This window comes from Phocoena sinus, chromosome X (assembly GCF_008692025.1).
Source record: "Phocoena sinus isolate mPhoSin1 chromosome X, mPhoSin1.pri, whole genome shotgun sequence".
NCBI classification, from domain to species: domain Eukaryota; kingdom Metazoa; phylum Chordata; class Mammalia; order Artiodactyla; family Phocoenidae; genus Phocoena; species Phocoena sinus.
This window is the reverse complement of record NC_045784.1, coordinates 100,886,737-100,904,367: the sequence shown is the minus strand read 5'-3', so window position 1 is coordinate 100,904,367 and position 17,631 is coordinate 100,886,737. Positions and strand designations below refer to the sequence as shown.

At 45.6% G+C, this 17,631-nt stretch overlaps 1 protein-coding gene across 1 annotated transcript in view; it reads right to left on the bottom strand.

The window, feature by feature from the left end:
- The window catches only part of IL13RA1 (interleukin 13 receptor subunit alpha 1), a 65,209-nt gene extending 62,492 nt beyond the window's left edge, over positions 1-2,717 (bottom strand). The window contains exon 1 of the mRNA XM_032619961.1: positions 2,510-2,717. Coding sequence (XP_032475852.1) covers positions 2,510-2,588 — 79 coding nt within the window. The 5' untranslated portion in view covers positions 2,589-2,717. The remainder of the gene's footprint in view (positions 1-2,509) is intronic.
- Between the last annotated feature and the right edge of the window lie 14,914 nt (positions 2,718-17,631).

Genomic DNA, 17,631 nt, shown 5'->3' with positions numbered 1-17,631 from the left:
GCTGGGCTCCTCGCTGAGCACAAAAGGGCACCCTCACCCTTACCTCTGGGCCTCTGTAGCTGCTATTCCCCCCAACTGGGAATAACTTCTCCTCCACCTACTCAAATGTCACCCACCCTAAAAGTCTAGCTCAAACTTTAGCTCTTCCACGACACTCCCAGCCCTCAGTTTCCCCTCTTCTGAACGCCTACAGTACTTATTGTTTGGACTACACAGTCTGGCAATTATAAAGCAAGTCTCCAATACATGATCATTCACTTCATACCAATGGCCTGTACATACTTGCATGGGTGCCAATCAGTCCTGCCCTGCTACTCTGGGAGGGGCCCAGCTCCTCTCCCAGCCAAGGACTCCCTTCACTTCTGCAGAGAGAGGCACTGAATACAGTGGTTAGGGGCACGGCCTCTGGAACCAGGCTGCCAGGGTCGGAAGCCAAGCTCCTCCACTCTGTCACCTACGAGAGCTCTGGGCCTTGCTGTGCCTCAGCTTCCTCACATACAAAACAGGACTAATAACAGCACCTACAGGAGGGTTTTGTGTAAAAATTAAATGAAATAGTTCAAGTGGAAAACTTAGAACGCTGCCCGGCAGAGTAAACACTATATAAATGCTAGCTGTTATTAAGACATGCCACAATGTGGGCTACCAATCTAAACAGACTAAACAAAGCTGGTAACCTAATCTTTTATAGACACTCAAAAGATTAGCGCTGAAGAGCCCTTAAAACTTATGGAGTTCAACCTCCTGTCACAGATGAGAAAGCTGCTGTGCAAGGGAGGGGAAATGACAAGCCCTGAAGTCCCACACCTGGGAAATGTCAGACCACTAAAACTCAAGTCCCCTGACTGGTTTTTTTCTTTCTTTTTTTTTTTTTTTTTTTACCATGCAATTCTATCAATATTTCCAATGGGAAAAAAGTTTTTCTATTTCTAAGTAACCAAGTTACTAATGAACTTCTGTGACAAAACTGATTAAGTTGGGGGTTGCCAGTATTACTAGAAGGCCAGCTGTTTGTTGTTCCAGGTGCGTGGGGGGAGGAAATCTGTGGGAGGGAGGGGGTTAGAGTAGCACTGTGAAAATCAGGAGACTAATGAGATGGGTGACCCCCTCCCTTCTTTGGACTGCAGCTGCCCCATATGTTTATGGGAATCAGATCCCCCCAAGTGAACTGGGGGCAACGATTACGCAGTATACTCTAAGGTTCTAAGCCAACCTACAGAGCCTGGCTCAGTACTAAACAAGGCAGGCACTTGAATCATTGACTGTCAAACTTCAAACCTCCCTCAAGTCTCTACTCAAATGCCACCTTTTCAGTGGAGGTCTTCCTACTCCACCCTATTTACAATGGCAACCCCCTTCCCTGTTTTGTTTTTCTCCATAGTACTTATCGCCATCCGACATACCTTATATTTTACTCCCCCCCGCCCCCCCCCCCCCCGCCCCTTCCTCTGACTGCCAACAGCATATAAACTCCAAAGGGCAGGGACTTGACCTGTTTTGCTCACGGCTCCACTCTCTGCCCCTAGAACACTGCCCAGCACAGAGGAGACTGTGCATACGTTTTGTTGACTGAATCAATAGAGGCTATCGAGGTTTCCTAATCAACATTTCAACTTGAGTTTCAAAGCACAACACACTGGTTGAAAATGCAATAAACAAATTGTGGGTGTTTGTGTCAATGTGACAATAAGACCTATCGAATTTGGGGCTAGAATTTGGAGTTATACTATCGTCACCAAAAAAGTCCATTAGGCTGCTCATGGCAAAAGCTGGCCGTGAGGAATTCATTAGCCCTCAACTTTTCACAGTAACTCTGGTTGATTAATTTAAATTGCCGCACCAGGGTGAGGGGTATACGAGAACTCTCTATACTATCTTTGCAACTTTTCTGTCAATCAAAAATTATTCCAAAATATAAAGGTTAATAAAGGAAAAGGCATCCACGTGGATGCTGCTCCGAGATTCCCACCGGATTTCTTGGACGCCAGAGGTGGCCGCGACGCTCACGTCCTTTTCCTACAGGGACTAGGAGCTTCAGAGGTTCCCTTCGACTCCCGCCCCCTCGCTGGACCGGCCGCGCAAGAAGCCCCGGCGCGTCCCAGCTCGCCCGGACCTAGCTTGCCGTCCCCGCGGCCTCCCGGCCCCTCATCCTCTCCCGGGGGCACCGGCGACATTCCGGCTCCCGACCCCGCGGCCCTCCGATGCCACGGACTCGTTTCGGCCCCGGGCCCCGGCGCTAGGCTCGGCGCTTCCCGACGACCGAGGGAAGAGCGGCGACAAGTCGTCGTCCTCCGGCCCCGCCGCCGCCCCCGCCGCCCGGGATCCGGAAAAACCCGGCCGCTCCGGTTCCCCCACCTCTAGCCGGGCTAGGGAGGCGGCGGCGGCCGCGGGCGCGGGGCGTCGTGGGGACGGCCCCCGGCGCCCACCCCCGCCGCGGCGCCCCCGGAGCGCCCCTGCTGGCCTCTCGGCCGCGACCCCCGCCGCCCCGGGCCCCGGCGGCCGCACTCACCCGCGGGCGCGGCCACCCCGCCGCCGCCGGCGCAGAGCAGCAGCGCCCACAGCCCGCAGAGCCGCGCCGGCCGCTCCATGCAGTCCCTCGCTCGGAGCCCGGCCGGGCTGCAGCCGCTGCAGTCTCCGCCTCCTTCGCTCCCTCTCCCACTTCCCGGCTCCGCCGCCCTGGAGGCCGGGGGCCGGCGCAGACTGGAAGAGCCGCCCCGCCCACAGGCCGCAGGTAACCCCAGGCGGTCAGCGAGGGTAGAGGGGCGGGGCGCCCGCGGCTCCCGCGGCGCGACGCCTGGCCCCGCGGCAGCCGAGCCGCCACCGCGCCCCCGGAGTCCGATCGCGGGCCAGACAGAACTTCCCTGACCTTGTTGCGGCGCGGCCCCCCGCCGCCCGGCCCGATGCGGACTGTGCAGCCTGGCTGAGCCTCGGACAGGCCCCGGGCTGTGCCCTGCCGGGCACCGGGCCCGGGCGGTCTCCGGGAAGGAGCCTTGCCCTGGGAGTCTGGAGACGAGGCTTCCAATCGTTGGCCTCTGAGTCCTTGTTTCCTAAATTCTGACCCCGGGGTTAGTAAACCCAGGCCTGACCTCACAGGGAGGACTTGGAAGACCAAGGAGGGGACTTGGCGGGAGTGTGCTTTGTCAACGGGACAAAAAGTATATTTGAAAGCTGGTGAGACATAATGTTGAGTCGAAGAAAAAAAGAAAAATTCTAAATATGAGGGACAGTGCCATACTATGTACTTCGATTTTTCAAAGCTCACAAAGAACTTTCTTCATCTTTCTTTTTGATAGATATATATTGAGAGACGGAAGGTGAGCGGGAAGGATACACATTGAATATGTTGAAAGTGGGTGACTATGAAGATTAATGACGCTGAGGGTGGAGGAAAACGGGAACCCTTTAGTTTCCTGTGCCTGCTGTAACAAATTACCACAAATTTAGTGACTTAAAACAACCCAGCTGTATTATATTAGAGTTCTGGAAGTCAGAAGTCTCCCTGGGCTAAAATCTAGGTGTAGGCTGAGCTGCGTTCCTTCTGGAGGTTCTAAGGGAGAATCTATTCCTCGCCTTTTCCAGCTTCTAGAGACTGCCTACATTCCCTGGCTCGTTCCTGTACCACTCAGACCTCTGCTTCCCTCGTCACATACTCTGACCTTCCTGCCTTCCTTTTACATTTATAAAAACCCTTGTGATTTGATTGAACCTACCAGATATAGAGAAGGAACTAGTGGTTGGGGGGGCATACAGGGGTGGGGGAGTGGGAGGTACAAACTACTGGGTGTAGATAGGCTATAAGGATGTATTCTACAACACGGGGAGTATAGCCAATATTCTGTAATAGCTGTAAACGGAGTGTAACCTTTTTAAATTGTGTACAAATTTTTAAAAATTGGGGGGTGGGGGATTTCCCTGGTGGTCCGGTGGTAAAGAGTCCGCCTTCCAGTGCAGGGGACGCAAGTTCGATCCCTGGTCGGGGAACTAAGATCCCACATGCCTGCGGGGCAACTAAGGCTGCGCGCCACAACTACTGAGTTCAAGCACCTCAACTAGAGAGAAGCCCGCGTGCGTGGCGAAGATCCCTCATGCCGCAACTAAGACCTGATGCAGCCAAAAATAAATTTAAAAAAAATTTTTTTAAGGAAAAAAATAGATTTGGACCTACCAGATAATCCATGATAATCGCCCTATCTCAAAATCCTTGATTAATAACTAATAAGAACCTACTGTATAGCACAGGGAACTCTACTCAATACTCTGTAATGACCTATATGGGAAAAGAATCTTAAAAAGAGTGGATATACGTATATGTATAACTGATTCACTTTGCTGTACACCTGGAACTAACACAACATTGTAAATCAACTATACTCCAATAAAAATGAATTTTGAAAAATCCTTGATTTAATCACACCTACAACGTCACTTGTGCCATATAAGGTAACAAACATATTCACAGTTGTCTGGGATTAGGTCATGTACACCATTGGGGGGGGATTATTCTGGCACTATCCCGCCAAAAAAGTGTCATGTCTGGATGGATGATGAGACCCACTAACTAGGGTGTATTTGAGTTGAATTAAGCCAATGGACACACCTGAAATCTTTTGCAAAAAATATAGCAATAAAATTGTGGATAATACACCTAGTCTAGACCCTACTCAAAGAGCCTGGGGATGTTTAACCTATCCGACACAAAGGCCTCACTCTCGGAATTAAGGCCCTCAAGTTCAATAAATATTACTGTCCTTCTAGAAACTGCAGTAGACACTCATTAAAAGCAGGCCCTGCCAACAAAGAGCTGCAGCCAGTGTGAGGGGCGATCATAAGGTCAAGAACAGGGAACTGTGGGACACAAAGAAGGGACAACCTATGGGAGGGCAGAGGCAGGAGAGGCTTCCAGAGGGCAGGCCTGCCCGCGCTGAATTTTGAGATATTGAGTCTTGCACTCCAAAGTTCAGAATGAATCCTTGCCTGTGTATATTACCGAACAAAATAATGTTTATGAAAACACTGTGTAAACTATTGAATCCAGCAAAACTGAGAGATTACTATTATTTCTAAGTCGCCCCGCAAATAGACTAGCCACTCTCTAACCTAAGACCTCCCCTTCCCCATCACCACACACATACACTTGTTGACATTTGCTATAAACATTATACAATAAGTTTATAATAATGTTTCCAAAATGATTATGTCATCTGCCTTTTAAGAAGTCTCCAGTTGGAACAGGAGCCCCTGGGGACTGGCTGAGTGCCATCGTGGGCACCGCCTGGCATAGACTGAGCAAGTCCTTAATGAAATGAACAGTAATGGCTGCAAACGATTAGAAAAATAAGGGTTACGACTTGTCATTAGCCTTCAGAAAAGGCCCTGAATGTGTGCACATTGTGAGGGAAAAAAACCAAGCGTGGTGGCATGGCCTTGACAGTCCTGGCCTGCTGTCATGGGTAAGACTCTTATAGTCAGTTCCATTTCCTCTAGACCCTAAACGTCATGCAACATTTGAAAAAAAAGAATTTTTTTTGTAGGGCTAGGCGAGGGTTAGGAATGCTGTTTCTTCAGCATCAAGCTTTTATTTGTAATCTCTGTGTACTTTTACTCAAAGAACATCTTGATTCAGTTAGGCCACTGGCCCCGCGTACAAGAAGATGAAGACAGATGCAAGGCTTTCCAGGAACTGCAATAAACAAAGAGCTCTCATTTTGGCTTTGTGTAATCAAAGTCCTGATGAGTCAACATCAAGTTTAGCTTTAACCTTTAATCCATTGAGCCCTGATGACTTGGGTGTGAGATTCCCAGTTGCAGTTCTTTTCCCTTTGGCTGGTCGTGGCTTGAGTTCTGGGCTGACTGGTGCATCCAGTTAGCTTTCTTGATTTTTACCCTTCTCACTAAGGCTTTCTTCTTTTCTGTAAATGGAGTTAGAAAGAGGCACAAACAAGAAAGTATCTGGGGGGAGAGAATGATGTCCCCCTTTCCAAAGTCAGATCTCCTTCCAGCCAGCGAGAGGCCCCCTGCTGAGTTCATAAAGGACACAGACCCGGGCTTCCCTCATGGTGCAGTGGTTAAGAATCCGCCTGCCAATGCAGGGGACACGGGTTCAAGCCCTGGTCTGGGAAGATCCCACATGCCGCGGAGCAACTAAGCCCGTGCGCCACAACTACTGAGCCTGCGCTCTAGAGCCCGCGAGCCACAACTACTGAGCCCACGTGCTACAACTACCGAAGCCCGCACGCCTAGAGCCCGTGCTCCGCAACAAGAGAAGCCACCACAGTGAGAAGCCTGCGCACTGCAATGAAGAGTAGCCCCCACTCGCCGCAACTAGAGAAAGCCCGTGTGCAGCGATGAAGTCCCAATGCAGCCAAAAATAAATTAAATTAAAAAAAAAAAGGACACAGACCAAGGGCTTAGTCAAGAATTTTGGCTCCTTAGGAAAAAATCTCACAAAAGGTCTTCTACCTTTTACTAAGCGAAACCAGAACAGACCCTCAGCACCACTGCAATGCAAAGAAAAAAGGGAAGTAGCAAACAGGGAATTTCCCTCCTGACACTAGAGATGGTTCCCAAACAGGGGCGATTTTGCCTCTGCGGGGGAAGCAACGTCTGGAGATATTCTTGGCGGTCACAACTTGAGGGATCTAGTGGGTAGAGGCCAAGGATGCTGCAAAACATCCAACAATGCACAGGATGACCCCCCAGAACAGACTTCCCCGGCACAAAATGACAATAATTGAGAAATTCTGAGCTAGCGTACTTTGTTATCTTTTGTACTTTATTCCTACCCAGCCACTGTCCTCATGCCCACCAAAAATCAGTGAGAGATTAATGCTAAAACTTATCCTTGACACCTCCCTTCCCTGTATCTAGTGTACATAGTCTGACCACCCCGCCAATTAGCCATGAGGTCGCTTAGACGGGAAAACATCTCTCAGATCTACCCTTTCCCCCTCCTCACCTCCACTTTTCTGTTCAGGTCCTTATCGTCTTGCCCTTATAGATCACAATGGTCTTCAAATCCACCCTCCAGGAGACAGACCTTCCCAATGTGAAAATCTGACCGTTTCACTCCCAGCTTAAGCTTCTTCAGTGACACCCCCTCCCCTCAAATGCCACAAAAGGCAGTCCCAACTCCTTTGCCTGCAGGCTTGTTTCTTCGTGACTGATTCCCCAAACTCTTCCCAGCTTTATGTCCAGCCAGACTCCCCAGGTCACTGGAAGCTCTAACCCTCCTAGCTGCTGGCCACCTTCAGGCTGAATGTCCCTTGCAGGCAATTTTGTTTGGTTCACAACATGTTTGTATTTATTTAGATGTAGATGCCAGAAATGAAGAAAAAAAATAAACAGGCGATTTTGCATAACACCGCAGATCTTTAGCTTCTCTTAAGAAACCAGAAGTTCTGCTAACACTGGACCTGCGTTTCACTGTGCCAGCTGTCAGAGGGCGCTAAACAGGGCTGCCACCTCACCAAGAGGGCATGTGCCTCCTTGTCTGCACAGGCCCTAAGCTCCCTGGCCTGGCCTACTCCCCTTACTTACTACTTGTTTGTCACCTCTGGTATTTTCTCACTACAGACCTTTCCTCTTGCTGTTCTGTTGTCCAGAAAGCTTTTCCATTCTTCAAATGTCACTTTTTTTTTTAGCTTCTTTAACCCCCAAATGCAAAATACTTTACTCCCTCCTATACGTGTGCCCATAGCACTCGACAAATTCCTCTACCATAGCAAATAATACAGAGGTTTGCGTGCAAGTCAATTTCTGTCACTGGATTTACGTTCCTGGAGGCTGGAGACTCTCTCCAGGGTGACTCCAGGATTTCCACCTAGGAGGAGCTTAGGGCCAGCAATCTGATTGGAGGCCATGCATACAGCATGCAAGCACACTGCCCTGACTTAGGTTATAAGTTTATTTGGGGTGGCTGTAGGGAAGACAGCGTCTGGCACCACAGAGAATATGAAGATGAATGTAACATGATCAGTCCGGATTTAATTGACTTAAAGGTTCTTGCTCTTCAGCAAGTGGTTTTCTTCTAGAAAAGGGTGCACTCGAGGAAGTGCTGTTTGCATAAGAGGCCTGTGACAGGACTGTGGCCGTTCCTCACACAGGCCAAGCGCACTCCTGCCTCAGGGCCTTTGCCCTGCCTGTTTCCGCTGCTACTTGCCCCACTCCCTCACCTCATTCAGATAGCTCATTGAGGCCTGCTCTGGCCGCCTCATCAAAAATTGCAAACCCCGTCAACACTCCCTATCTCCCTTCCTGGGTCACTCTGTCTCTCTAACACTTGAATGTAAGCTTCAGGAGGGCAGGGAATTTTTTCCCCCAGCTGTATCCCCAGCACTCAGAACTGTACCTGACACATAGTACATACTCAATAAATATGTTTGAATGAATGAATAAGCTACACTTTGATAGGTGCTATGAGGGATACCAACCAACCAACCAACAAAAGACAACAGTTCTCGCTGTTGCCCTCGGGAAACTTCCAGCCTAAGTATGGAAAGGTACATAAAACAATTAGAGAAAATGGAACAAACAAACATAAATGGCAAAAATGCTCTTTTGTGGTACAGGTTTCAGAGAAAGGCGAGACAGATCAGTATGGTTGGAATTGCTTTTGAAGTCTTCTTGGAGTAGTTGGGAGTTGAACTAGACCTTGAAGGATGACCAGAACTTAGGGAAAGGGGTGGGGGGAAAGGGAGGGAGGGAGAGGGAGGGGGAGGTAGGGACAGAGAGAGCATAAGCCAACAGCAGTCAGCTCAAGGCTAGATCTCAGAAGTAATAAGGAGACTTTTACCAGCAAGGTGGTGACATACATAATAAAAGTGGCGTTTAGGAGATCTGGTTGTCTAAGAGGAATTATCAAGACTTCCTTAGGTCTTGCCCAGAGGGAAGAAGGCTAGGGAAAGACTATTTGAGGCTTGGCAGTCAGGGACAGGGTCAGCCTCTAGGCAAACTGCGGGCTCCACCATCAGACCCCCGGGGCTGTGAGGCCAATTCTTCCCTGGGCCAAACAACTTGGGGCACTGTGTTGCAAAGGACGTATGCCTGGGGCCTGGCACCCCTACTCTCTCTCTCCCTCTCTCCCCTGGAGAGCATTCAAGATCCCTTTCAGGGACTCCGTGGTCTCACTCCCTTCAGACCGCAAACCCTCCCTCTACGGAGCTGGCCCCGTTCTGCTTTCCGACACTTTCTGTGCCTTGTCGGGAATCCGGGGCTCCTCCTTTGGCCTCAGGTTGGGGTGCTGTCGTTGGGCCCACTACCCCAGCATCTCAGCCAGGATTCCCGCAACCTTCTCACTGTACCCTCTCCACCCTGGATGTAAGACCCTATTTAGGTACTGGCCCCTTCCCTGGCCCAGGCAGGACCAATCTTTGCACACTGCCAAGCACAGCCTTCAACAGTCCTATCTGTGCTAGCGCCTCACCACTCAGGACTCTTCAGTTTAAAGATTCAAATGCGTCACTTGCATGTTAGTTGCCTGCATCTTTTTGTCCTGAAAAGTCTCCGTTGTTTGTCTTGAATGTGTAGGGTAGTTACTATTTACATTTGAACATAGAACCCTCCAGTCCCTCTTGCCTCAATCTACTGTGCCTCCCAGAGGACTGGCTAAGGAATCAGTGCTCCAGTTTGCACATCCCCAGAGGTCACTTCGCCTATCTGGCTGTTGCACAGTGCCCTCTGAGGGATTGAGGCCTCAATTTTCACTTGGAAAACACCAGGCTTGGGGGAGGGCGGGGGAGCAGCAAAATCCGTTTCGATTTAGTTCCTGAATTATGCCATATCGCCCACAGCCCTTTACCTGGATTGCCCTTTCTGACTGGGCTGTTTACAGCAGGATGGCTGCAGCACGACCACGTAGTGGGTAGCATTCCTGGAGCTGGGCCATGGCTGTGTGCATTCTGCGCCACGCTCCCCACTTCTCAGCCACGGAGGCAAAGGCCGGAACTTAACTTCTCTGCATCCTCCCTTCCCAGGATGGCACCAGGCCTTGCGGATTTGATGAGGTTTGCTTTATGACACAATGTATACTTCATTTTTGTAAGTGTTTCATGAGCGTTTAGAGGAACAATTCTCCAATTATTGGGCCAAATGTTCTACATGTGTCCATTATATCAAGTTTGTGGATTGTGTTGGTCAAATCCATGTACTTGCTGAGTATTTTTTTTTTTTCCTGTTGGACCTATCAGTTACTGAGACGTGTTAAAATCTCCCACCATCATACTATGATGGTGTATCTGTCAAGTTCTCCTTATAATTCTGTTGATTTTTGCTTTATATATATGTGTTTTTGAGGCTATTTCATCAGATGCATGCAAGTCTAGAACTGTTATAGCTTCATAGTAAAGCAAGTCATTAATCATTATGAAGTAACTTTCATTAATCTATGGATGCTTTTGGCCTCAGGGTTTATTCTAATATTAGTATAACTTCATAAGCTTTCTTGTGGTCAGTAGTATGTGCCTCGTACGTTTTCCCCGCATCCTTACTTTCCTGTCCCTGCTATTATGTTTTAGATGTGCTCTTGGAAAAAACATATAGTGCAAATTTGTTTCTTTTCTATCTGATAGTCAATCATTGTCTTTTTTTAAAAAGAAGTAGATCTTTATTGGAGTATAACTGCTTCACGATACTGTGTTAGTTTCTGTTGTACAACAAAGCGAACCAGCCATATGCGTACATATATCCCCATATCCCCTCCCTCTGGGGAGCCTCCCTCCCACCCTCCCTATCCCACCCCTCTAGGTGGTCACAAAGCAGCGAGCTGATCTCCCTGTGCTATGCTGCTGCTTCCCACCAGCCAACTATTTTATATTCAGTAGTGTATATATGTCGATGCTACTCTCACTTCGCCCCAGCTTCGCCCTCCCACCCCATGTCCTCAAGTCCATTCTCTATGTCTACCTCTTTATTCCTGCCCTGCAACTAGGTTCATCAGTACCATTCTTTTTTTTAGATTCCATATATATGCATTAGCATACGGTATTTATTTTTCTCTTTCTGACTTACTTCACTCTGTATGACAGACTCTAGGTCCATCCACCTCACTACAAATAACTCAATTTCCTTTCTTTTTATGGCTAACTAATATTCCATTGTATATATGTACCACATCTTCTTTATCCATTCATCTGTCGACAGACACTTAGGTCACTTCCATGTCCTGGCTATTGTAAATAGTGCTGCAATGAACATTACGGTACATGTCTCTCTTTTTAAAAAAAAAAAAAATTAATTTATTTATTTATTTTTGGCTGAGTTGGGTCATCATTGCTGTGCGTGGGCTTTCTCTAGTTGCGGCGAGCAGGGGCTACTCTTCGATGCGGTGCATGGGCTTCTCATTGCGGTGGCTTCTCTTGTTGAGGAGCATGTGCTCTAGAGCGCAGGCTCAGTAGTTGTGGCACACGGACTTAGTTGCTCCGCGGCATGTGAGATCTTCCTGGACCAGGGCTTGAACCCGTGTCCCCTGCATTGACAGGCGGATTCTTAACCACTGAGCCACCAGGGAAGCCCCCCCTCCCATGTCTCTTTTTGACTTGTGGTTTTCTCAGGGTATATGCCCAGTAGTGGGATTGCTGGGTCAGATGGTAGTTCTATTTTTAGTTTTTTAAGGAGCCTCCATACTGTTCTCCATAGTGGCTGTATCAATTTACATTCCCACCAACAGGGCAAGAGGGTTCCCTTTTCTCCACACCCTCTCCAGCATTTATTGTTTCTAGATTTTTTAATAATGGCCATTCTGACCAGCGTGAGGTGATACCTCATTGTAGTTTTGATTTGCATTTTTCTAATAATTAGTGATGTCGAGCATCTTTTCATGTGCCTCTTGGCCATCTCTATGTCTTCCTTGGTGAAGTGTCTATTACGGTCTTCCACCCATTTTTTAACTGGATTGTTTGTTTTTTTTATATTGAGCTCCATGATCTGTTTGTATATTTTGGAGATTAATCCTTTGTCTATTGTTTCATTTGCAAATATTTTCTCCCATTCTGAGGGTTGTCTTTTTGTCTTGTTTATGGTTTCCTTTGCTGTGCAAAAGCTTTTAAGTTTAAGTCCCATTTTTTCATTTTTGTTTTTATTTCCGTTACTCTAGGAGGTAGGTCCAAAAAGATCTTGCTGTGGTCTATGTCAAAGAGTGTTTCTCCTATGTTTTCCTCTAAGAATTTTATAGTGTCTGGTCTTATATTTAAGCCTTTAATCCATTTGGAGTTTTTTTTTTCGTATGGTGTTACCTAGTGTTCTAATTTCATTCTTTTACATGTAGCTGCCCAGTTTTCCCAGCACCACTTATTGAAGAGGCTGTCTTTTCTCCACTGTATGTTCTTGCCTCCTATGTCATAAATTAGGTTCCCATATGTGTGTGGTTTTATCGCTGGGTTTTCTATCCTGTTCGACTGATCTATATTTCTGTTTTTGTGCCAGTACCCTACTCTCTTGATTACTGTAGCTTTGTGGTATAGTCTGAAGTCGGGGAGCCTGATTCCTCCAACTCCATTTTTCTTTCTCAAGATTGTTTTGGCTATTCGGGGTCTTTTGTGTTTCCATACGAACTGTAAAATTTTTTGTTCTAATTCTGTAAAGAATGTCATTGGTAGTTTGATAGGGATTGCATTAAACCTGTAGATTGCTTTGGGTAGTATAGTCATTTTCACAATGTTGATTCTTCCAATCCAAGAACTTGGTATATCTCTCCATCTATTTGTATCATCTTCAATTTCTTTCATCAGTATCTTATAATTTTCTGCAAACAGGTCTTTTGTCTCCTTAGGTAGGTTTATTCCTAAGTATTTTATTCTTTTTGTTGCAATGGTAAATGGGAGTGCTTCCTTAATTTCTCTTTCTGATTTTTCATTGTTGGTGTATACGAATGCCAGAGATTTCTCTGCATTAATTTTTTATCCTGTAACCTTACCAAATTCTTTGATTAGTTCTAGTAGTTTTCTGGTGGCATCTTTAGGACTTTCTATGTATAGTATCATGTCATCTGCAAAGAGTGACAGTTTTACTTCTTCCTTTCCAATTTGTATTCCTTTTATTTCTTTTTCTTCTCTGATTGCCGTGGCTAGGACTTCCAAAACTATGTTGAATAAGAGTGGTGATGGGCTTCCCTGGTGGCGCAGTGGTTAAGAATCCGCCTGCCAATGCAGGGGACATGGGTTCAGGCCCTGCTCCAGGAAGATCCCACATGCTGCGGAGCAACTAAGCCCCTGCATCACAACTACTGAGCCTGCATGCTGGAGTCCACAAGCCACGACTACTGAGCCCGAGTGCCACAACTACTGAAGCCTGCACGCCTAGAGCCCATGCTCTGCAACAAGAGAAGCCACCCAATGAGAAGCCTGTGCACCGCAATGAAGAGTAGCCCCTGCCCACCGCAACTAAAGACAATCCCATATACAGCAGCAAAGACCGAAAGCAGCCAAAAATAAAAAATAAAAATAAAAAAAAATAAAAGAGTGGCGAGAGTGGACATCCTTGTCTTGTTCCTGATCTTAGTAGAAATGATTTCAGATTCTCACCATTGAGTATGATGCTTGCTTGTGTGTTTGTCATATATGGCCTTTATTATGTTGAGGTAGGTTCCCTCTATGCCCATTTTCTGGAGAGTTTTTATCATAAATGGGTGTTGAATTTTGTCAAAAGTTTTTCTGCATCTATTGAGATGATCATATAGTTTTTATTCCTTAATTTGTTAATGTGGTGTATCACATTGATTGATTTGCATATATTGAAGAATCCTTGCATCCCTGGGATAAATCCCACTTGATCATTTTGTATTGTATGATCCTTTTAATGTGTTGTCGGATTCTGTTTGCTAGTATTTTGTCCAGGATTTTTGCATCTACGTTCATCAGTGGTATTGGTCTATAATTTTCTTTTTTTGTGATATCTTTTTCTGGTTTTGGTATCAGGGTGATGGTGGCTTCGTAGAATGAATTTGGGAGTGTTTCTCCCTCTGCAATTTTTTGGAAGAGTTTGAGAAGGACCAGTGTTAGCTCTTCTCTAAATATTTGATAGAATTCGCCTGTGAGGCCATGTGGTCCTGGACTTTTGTTTGTTGGAAGATTTTTAATTTCATTGCTTGTGATAGGTCTGTTTATATTTTCTAGTTCTTCCTGGTTCTGCCTTGGAAAATTGTACCTTTCCAAGAATTTGTCCATTTCTTTGTGGTTGTCCATTTTATTGGCATATAATTTTTTGCACGAGTCTCTTGTAATTCTTTGTATTTCTGCAGTGTCAGTTGTGACTTCTCCTTTTTCATTTCTAATTTTATTGATTTGCGTCCTCTCCCTTTCTTTCTTGATGAGTCTGGCTAAGGGTTTATCAGTTTTGTTTATCTTCTCAAAGAGCCAGCTTTTCATTTTATTGACCTTTGCTATTGTTTTCCTCATTTCTATTTCATTTATTTCTGCTCTGATCTTTATGATTTCTTTCCTTCTACCGACTTTGGATTTTCTTTGTTCTTCTTTCTCTAGGTGTTTTAAGTGTAGGGTTTGATTGTTTATTTGGTATTTTTCTTGTTTCTTGAGGTGAGATTGAATTGCTATAAACTTCCCTCTTAGAACTGCTTTTGCTGTATCCCATAGGTTTGGGGTCATCGTGTTTTCACTGTCATTTGTTTCTTTGTATTTTTTTATTTCTTCTTTGATTTCTTCAGCCATCTCTTGGTTATTTAGTAGTGCACTGTTTAGCCTCCATGTATTTGTGTTTTTTACAGTTTTTTTCCTGTAATTGATTTCCAATCTCATAGCTTTGTCGTCAGAACATCTTGGGTCACAAATCAAGCCTCAGAAAATTTAAGAAAATTGGAGTCATATCATCAGTCTTGTCTTTTAACTGTACAGTTTAGTTCTAGTATGTTTATACTTATTTCTACTATCTGATTTTGTGCTTTCTGTGTGTCCCTTTTTTTTCTGTTCCTTTTTATCCTCTCCACTTTTGACTTCTTTTAAATGTTGTGTGTGTATGTGGGGGGGTGTTTTTTCATTGCAAGAGCATGTTTTATTTTTCATAAAATATTCACAATAATACTGCCTGCCACAGGTTTTGTTGTAAGGATTAAATGAGATGAAGAAACTCACATAAAATATTTATCCAGTGCCTAACACATAGTAAGCACTACTAAATGGGAACCATTATTAGAAGTTGTAGTACTCTTTCACATTTAGGGTTCCCTTGTCTCTCACGGTTCTGCTTCTGTTGTTCTCCTTTCTGCTGACAATATTCCATTTGTTCTCAGTCCCTTTTCTTTCATTTCTCCTTTCCTGCCATTTGATTTCCTGTTTCTGCTCACCCTTTCATCCCCAAGCCAGCTCCATGTGCAAGCTGCAGTGGTGAAGCCCCTTGGGGAAGAGAGTCACCATGGAGGGGCTCTGTGGCGCAGCAGGGGCAGGAGGAGAGACAGCGGTGCCTTGTCCACTGATTCCCATTTCACAAGGTGACAAAGGTACTGCCCAACACGCGGCCGAATCTGTGTGTCACTCTTGGCTGACCACGGTGAAACTGGATCAGCTGCAATCATCAGTTTCTGTGAAATGGGTATAAGGCCAGAGAACTCACAGCTAGGATACAGTTTAATTCCTTTGCACCTGTGCCTAGAGAGGATGGCCGGATCCTCGCTGTCTGCTCTCAAGAAGGAGTCCTGCTGTGGGACGGTGGGTGTCACCTCACTAGGAATTTGCATATGTACTAACCAGAGCCTGGAAAGAGGAAGCATTTTTACTCAAACACATTGTGGTCAGAGGAAAATTTTGTCACCATTGTTGCGACAGAACTGCAACTAAATTTAGCAAGCTATGTACTTTGTGTGTGTGTGTGTGTGTGTGATGCTTGGAGAAAGCAACACATTATGTTTCCAAATAGCAAAAACTCCCCAGACCAAAAAGAAAGCCCTCTTCTCATCTCGTATTTGATTGCCATGATGATTCCTTACTCCACCTACTTCAGATCTTTACTTTTTCTGTGTCCATGACATTCTTCCAAGAGAGATTATGTCACCAGAGGCACATTGGAACTTGGTTGAGTTTTGGGTAGTTTTCGGTTCTCTGGTGGTTTCTGTACTTGGATTGAAATAAGCAGCGGTGTTGTTCATCCATATTTTGAATGGGCCTCACGGAAATATGAGAGTCTAATCGTTTGATGGCAATTCAGCATATACTTTTATTCTTCACAATAAACTTTAAATAGACGCTGTTGGTATTTTTTGAAATTTCTTTATTACAAAAGTGCAATTTCAACTTACAATGTAAATGAAATGCAGTACACCCCTGTCAGCATACACAATAACAAAATGCCTCTCTGTGATTCAGAAGTTCTAAAAAAACAAACTATATATAATGTATTGTATTTATCTTCATCAAAGAGGATGCTACTGCCAGCATGGAAACAGGAGCAGTTTAATTTCTTGCAATCCACAGAAAAGGTCTGGAGGAGAAGGTGAGATAAACATATGCTGGAGACAGGGATGCAGAGTGAAACACATCAAGGAAGGTGAGAGAGTTTTAGGATAAAGTGGGAAAAGGAATGAAGGTCAGAGAGAGAGAGACAGAGAGAGAGAGAGACAGACAGATTGGAAATGGGAGAGAGGGTCTTCCAATTTTAGTAGTCAGGTAAATATTTGATTGATTGATTCATTGATTTTTTGAATTTAATTTATTTTTTTAATAAGCAGGTTCTTATTACTTATCAATTTCATACATATTAGTGTATATGTGTCAATCCCAATCTCCCAATTCATCCCACCCCCTGCTTTCCTCCCCTTGGTGTCCACACGTTTGTTCTCTACATCTGTGTCTCTGTTTCTGCCCTGCAAACTGGTTCATCTGTACCATTTTTCCAGATTCCACATATATGCGTTAATATATGATATTTGTTTTTCTCTTTCTGACTTGCTTCACTCTGTACGACAGTCTCTAGGTCCATCCATGTCTCTACAAATGACCCAATTCTGTTCCTTTTTTATGGCTGATATTTGATTTAAAGTGACTCTGAGGGGGTTTTACCTCACCTAGTATGCTCTAGACTGTGGATCTCAAATTTTTTGATCTCAGGACCCCTTTAAGCTCTTAAAAATTATCGAGGACCCCTCTCCCACAGCTGTTCATCCCAAGGGCACTCCTTACTTAACAGCCTGCACTCTGAACTGTCTCAGAGTTCACTTCCTGGGGGAACTTAACCTGTGACAAGTGTCCAGCACAGGACCTACCATATTTATGCTTAAAGTATGGCAGCAATCAGTTTCCTCAGCTACATGTGGGGATTATTCATTTTGTAAAGACGTTTTTAAAGTCTCTTAAGGTATTTCTTGGATAATAGGATTTACAAAAAATAAGGTATAATCATTAGGGAAATGCAAATTAAAACCACAGTGAGGTACCACATGACACCCATTAGAATGGCTATTATTAGAGAAAGAAAGAGGGCTTCCCTGGTGGCGCAGTGGTTGAGAGTCCACCTGCCGATGCAGGGGACACGGATTCGTGCCCCGGTCCGGGAGGATCCCACATGCCGCGGAGCGGCTGGGCCCGTGAGCCGTGGCCGCTGAGCCTGCGCGTCTGGAGACTGCTCCGCAACGGGAGAGGCCACAACAGTGAGAGGCCTGCGTACCGCAAAAAAAAAAAAAAAAAGAAAAGAAAA